Below are 4,311 nucleotides of genomic sequence, written 5' to 3' on the forward strand. Positions count from 1 at the left end.
GCATGGGGAAGGGAGCGATGAGAGGAGGGCCTTTCCTCCAGCTTCTGCTGCTCCAAGTTCATTTCCTTGAGGGCAACAAAACAAACACAAGCAAAAGAGCTGGGGAAGGGCAGCAGAGAGCAAAAATGAGAGGTTTTGGCTCTGCAGCCAATGACCTCAGTGCTGAAATGAGGCTGAAATGGGGCTTGTTCAGCCCTGGCTGAGAACACCCATGCTCATGTCAGTGGTGGGGGCTCTCCATCAGCTGCTGCTGACTGAGCATCCCAGTCCCACACAGGATGCAGGGGGGTGTGTAAAGCCCCACTTTGTGCTGGAGCTGTGAGCACATCAGCATCCAAGTGGAAAACCGAAGTCCCAGGGGGGGCTGATGGTGCCAGGCAGGAACAGTCCCTGTGTAAGGGATGGGAAACACCCGGATTGGGATCACGGACCCTGCTCTCCTCCTCTGCCAGTTCCCCAGCAGCCTTGAAACCCCCCTTATCACCTTCTAACCTAAACAAGTCCCTTTGTACCAGTCTCCGTGTCTCCAGCCTCTGCTGAGTTTTATAAACAACTGCCCAAAGAGGCTGACAAAGACATTTTCTCTTGCCTTGGGCAGCCCGGGGATGGGGGGTCCCAGCACCCCGGAAATGACGGGGTCATGCCTCTCCTTTCCCTGCACCCACGAGGGCTGGCCTTTGGGTGCCATTGGTCCCCAAGCGGGAGCCCAGGGGCGGACAGCTCATGCTGCTGGGGGGATATAAGGCTGGAGGAGCAGCCCGGGCTCTCTGTGCCAGGGTTTGCTGGAAGAAGGAAGGATGGGACCCAGAAGCAGCTTGATCCTCACTCTTCTGTGCTGGGCAGTGAGTGAGGCGGCTGCCTACACACCCTGGGACTTCTCCTGGGCTGACCTGGCGAGCCGGAGAGTGCAGGCAGACCCCAGTGCCTGGTCCTGGCTGCAAGACCCCCATTCCCGATCCATCTCCAGCAACCAGCCGGTGGTGGTGCAGTGCCAGGAGGCTCAGCTGGTGGTGACGGTGAACAGGGACCTCTTTGGCACTGGCCGTCTGGTCAATGCGGCTGACCTGACGCTGGGGCCAGCAGCGTGCAAGCATTCCTCACTGAACCAGAACTCCGTCATCTTCACCGCCGGCCTCCACGAGTGTGGCAGCGTTGTGCAGGTAAGACCTTCACCCCCCAGCTCCAGGATCCTGCCTGGCAGCCCCTCCAGGATTCTCCTCCGGGAGCAGCTCCAGGCTATGGACCAGGTACAGTGATGCTGGGGGATGCTCTGGGTGCGGGATGCAGAGCACCATCAAGGACCATCCCCAGGGGAAGGATAAGTGGGTATTTCCCCCAAACCAAAGCATTTTCCCACAGCTGGAGACATGCTGATGGTGCAAAGCCTCCACATCAGACCCATTTGGCTCGTGGTTTTGCCCATTAGGAAGTTCAACTCACTGAGAAAGGAGCAGGGTTCCTTCTCCATCCCTTTTATTTCATTTTCTTTGGCTTTCCCCAGCATTTCCCAGCTGGGGGTGGTCTCTCTGACAGCTTCCCAATGCTTTTCTGCCCAGATCACGCCAGATTCCCTCATCTACCGCACGCTCCTCAACTATGACCCCAGCCCCGCCAGCAACCCCGTCATCATCCGCAGCAATCCTGCCGTCATCCCCATTGAGTGCCACTATCCCAGGTGAGGCCTCCCTGCCCCTGGTACCCATGGGGATCCCTGGGGACCAGCATGGGGCTGTATACTGATGCACAGTTATCCTTGCCCAGGAGGGAGAATGTGAGCAGCAACGCCATCCGGCCAACCTGGGCTCCCTTCAGCTCCACGCTGTCAGCAGAGGAGAGGCTGGTGTTCTCCCTGCGCCTCATGAACGGTAGGTGGGAAGCTGTAGGGGGAGTTTTCACCCTTTTCCCGGTGTGGGGAAGCTCAGGGATGCAGCACCCCACTGGGAAACCAACCCCATGGTGAACACCAGTGCTCCTGCTTTGGGGATGAGCCTTGGTTCTGGTCCCATGGGAGCTCGAAGCCACCCCCTGTCACCCTTTGCCTTGCAGAGGACTGGAGTGCTGAGAGACCCTTCACTGGTTTCCAACTGGGTGATATCCTCAACATCCAAGCAGAGGTGGGCACTGAGAGCCACGTGCCGCTGCGGCTGTTCGTGGACAGTTGTGTGGCTGCCCTGAGCCCCAGCACCGACTCCTCGCCCCACTACTCCATCATCGACTTCAATGGGTGAGCCCCAGGGACCCAGCCTGCAGCAACGCTGCGGGGGAACCCAGCAGGTTGCTGACCCCCGCCTCCCGTCCCACCCTAGGTGCCTGGTTGATGGGAGGTTGGATGACACCAGCTCTGCCTTCATCACCCCCCGGCCCCGTGAGGACATGCTGCGCTTCAGGATCGACGTGTTCAGGTTCGCAGGGGACACCAGGAACCTGGTAAGGCTGCGTGTGTCCCCTGGCTGCCCCAAGCTGATGTCCCCCACCAGCAGGTCCCCACCTCTCTCCTTTGCCCTCCCTGCAGATCTACATCACCTGCCACCTGAAGGTGACCCCAGCGGACCAACCCCCAGACCCCCTCAACAAAGCCTGCTCCTTCAACAAAGCCAGAAACACGTGAGTAGTCACCACACCGGGATGAGGGCACATCTGGGCAGGTCCCTTCCAGAACCCCGCAGCCCTAGTGTGGCATCCCGGACCCAGACTTGGGAGGCAGGAATGCTCCGTGGGTGCTGGTGGGGGCTCTGCTGACGATGCTCCCCCCCTGCTCCAGGTGGGCCCCCGTGGAAGGCACCCGGGACATCTGCAGCTGCTGCGAGACGGGGAACTGCGAGTCCCCGGCACTGTCCCGCAGGCTCAATCCCCTGGAGCGATGGCCAGGCCGCCGCTTCCGCCGCCAGGATGCCGAGGGTGAGGTCCCTGCGGGGACAGAGGGGACACCCCGGGGATGTGGGACAAACCCGCCTCATCGCTCCTTCCTCCCCAGGGAAAGAGGCTGAAGCCGACGTGGTCCTCGGCCCCGTTCTCCTCTCGAGGGTCCCGGGCGCCGTGAGGGAGCAGCAGGAGGGAGATCACGGTGAGTCCCTCTGGCCCCAGCCCCATCGCATGGCCCCGGTGACAAGACCTAACAGCCCCCGTTGGTTTTGCAGGTGAAGTGACAGTGGAGCCCGGCATGGAGATGTGGCTGATATGCGTGGTGGCCGGCGTGGGGCTGGCCGTCGCTGTGGGGCTGGCCGCTGTGGGGCTGGCCGTCGCTGTGGGGCGCAGGAGATGCTCCTGTGCCTCGGCGTAAACGTAGAGCGAGAGGCAAATAAAGCCACGGAAAGACAAACCTCGTCCATGCAGCTCCCTCTGCGATGGCACCCTGGGGACGTGCCGGGGCTGGATGCCGTGCCAGGACCCCCCCTATCTCCACCGGGGTATCAGCCCGCTTGGGACTGGTTTTGGAGCCGCCCCGCTCATGAGTGACACTGGGGACAGACCCCGGCTGCCCTCGGGGCCACCGTCTCCCTCCCGGCTTCCCGCGGGATGTCCTGGGGAGTGTGAAGGGGCTGGGCCAGGGGAAGGAGCGGGCTCCGCGGGGCCGTTGCCTGATACCGCCCGGAGCGGCTGGACGCGATCGTACCGCAGCCCCGGGGCCCAACATGCGCTTCAGGGGCCTGAGGCAGCGGGACCGCAACGCCTGCGGCTCCGCGGGGACGGGGAGCGGCGTGGCTGGATTGAAGGGGCGGGCCGGGATTGGACGGAGCGGACATGGGCGGGCTCTACCGGGCCGGGAACTGGGCTGAGTGGAGACGGGAGAGGCGGGACCGGATTGAAGAGGCGAGGCGCGATCGGGGCGAGTGTAGACGGGCGCGTACTGGCGGGTCTGGGATTGGCTGGGCGGGGTGAGGGCGGTCCCAGACCGGAGCGGTGCCGGTGCTGCCGCCTCGCGGGCGGGGAGCGGGTGTTGAGTCCCCGGGAAGGGCGAGCGGGCGCTTCGCAGCGAGGCCGCTCCCGATTCCCGTTCAAGCCCCCAGGGCCGGGAAGGACCTCAGTTGGCGGCGACCCCGCCGCTCCGGTCCGGAGCTCTCTGGGAGCGCGGCGGGGCAAGGGGCACCCCCCGCCCTCCGGAGCGGCGCCGGTACAGTCGGGTCCTGCGCGGCAGCGGGGCGAGGGCTGGATCGAAAGGACGGGCCCGGATTGGGCGGAGCCGTACAGGGGCGGGTCGTGATTGGCGGAGCGGCGGCCGCGGGCCCGGGCGATGCTGCCGGAGCCGGTGCTGCCGCCCCGCGGTGTCCCGGGGCGCGGATGCGGGGCAGGGCCGGGGCAGGACTGGAGCGG

General features: G+C 64.3%; 1 protein-coding gene across 1 annotated transcript; it reads left to right on the forward strand.

Annotated features, from left to right (window-relative positions):
* The first annotated feature begins 317 nt into the window (after positions 1 to 317).
* LOC115613249 (zona pellucida sperm-binding protein 3-like) lies at positions 318 to 3,319 on the forward strand. Its single transcript, XM_030498465.1, has 9 exons — positions 318 to 1,160; positions 1,557 to 1,675; positions 1,762 to 1,865; positions 2,047 to 2,224; positions 2,307 to 2,427; positions 2,513 to 2,604; positions 2,762 to 2,898; positions 2,975 to 3,064; positions 3,138 to 3,319. Exons 1-9 carry the CDS (start codon positions 798 to 800, stop codon positions 3,278 to 3,280), a joined length of 1,347 nt encoding a protein of 448 aa, XP_030354325.1. The 5' UTR covers positions 318 to 797; the 3' UTR covers positions 3,281 to 3,319.
* Positions 3,320 to 4,311: the final 992 nt, after the last annotated feature.

The sequence above is a fragment of the Strigops habroptila genome, chromosome 9 (assembly GCF_004027225.2).
Source record: "Strigops habroptila isolate Jane chromosome 9, bStrHab1.2.pri, whole genome shotgun sequence".
Classification (NCBI taxonomy): domain Eukaryota; kingdom Metazoa; phylum Chordata; class Aves; order Psittaciformes; family Psittacidae; genus Strigops; species Strigops habroptila.

Bases quoted from the DNA above. Each gene is read 5' to 3' on its own strand.
- LOC115613249 (XM_030498465.1), top strand. From the start codon at position 798: ATGGGACCCAGAAGCAGCTTGATCCTCACTCTTCTGTGCTGGGCAGTG. The intron at 1,866-2,046 runs GTAGGTGGGAAG...TTTGCCTTGCAG, and splicing joins CTCCCTGCGCCTCATGAACG to AGGACTGGAGTGCTGAGAGA. The intron at 2,428-2,512 runs GTAAGGCTGCGT...CCCTCCCTGCAG, and splicing joins CAGGGGACACCAGGAACCTG to ATCTACATCACCTGCCACCT.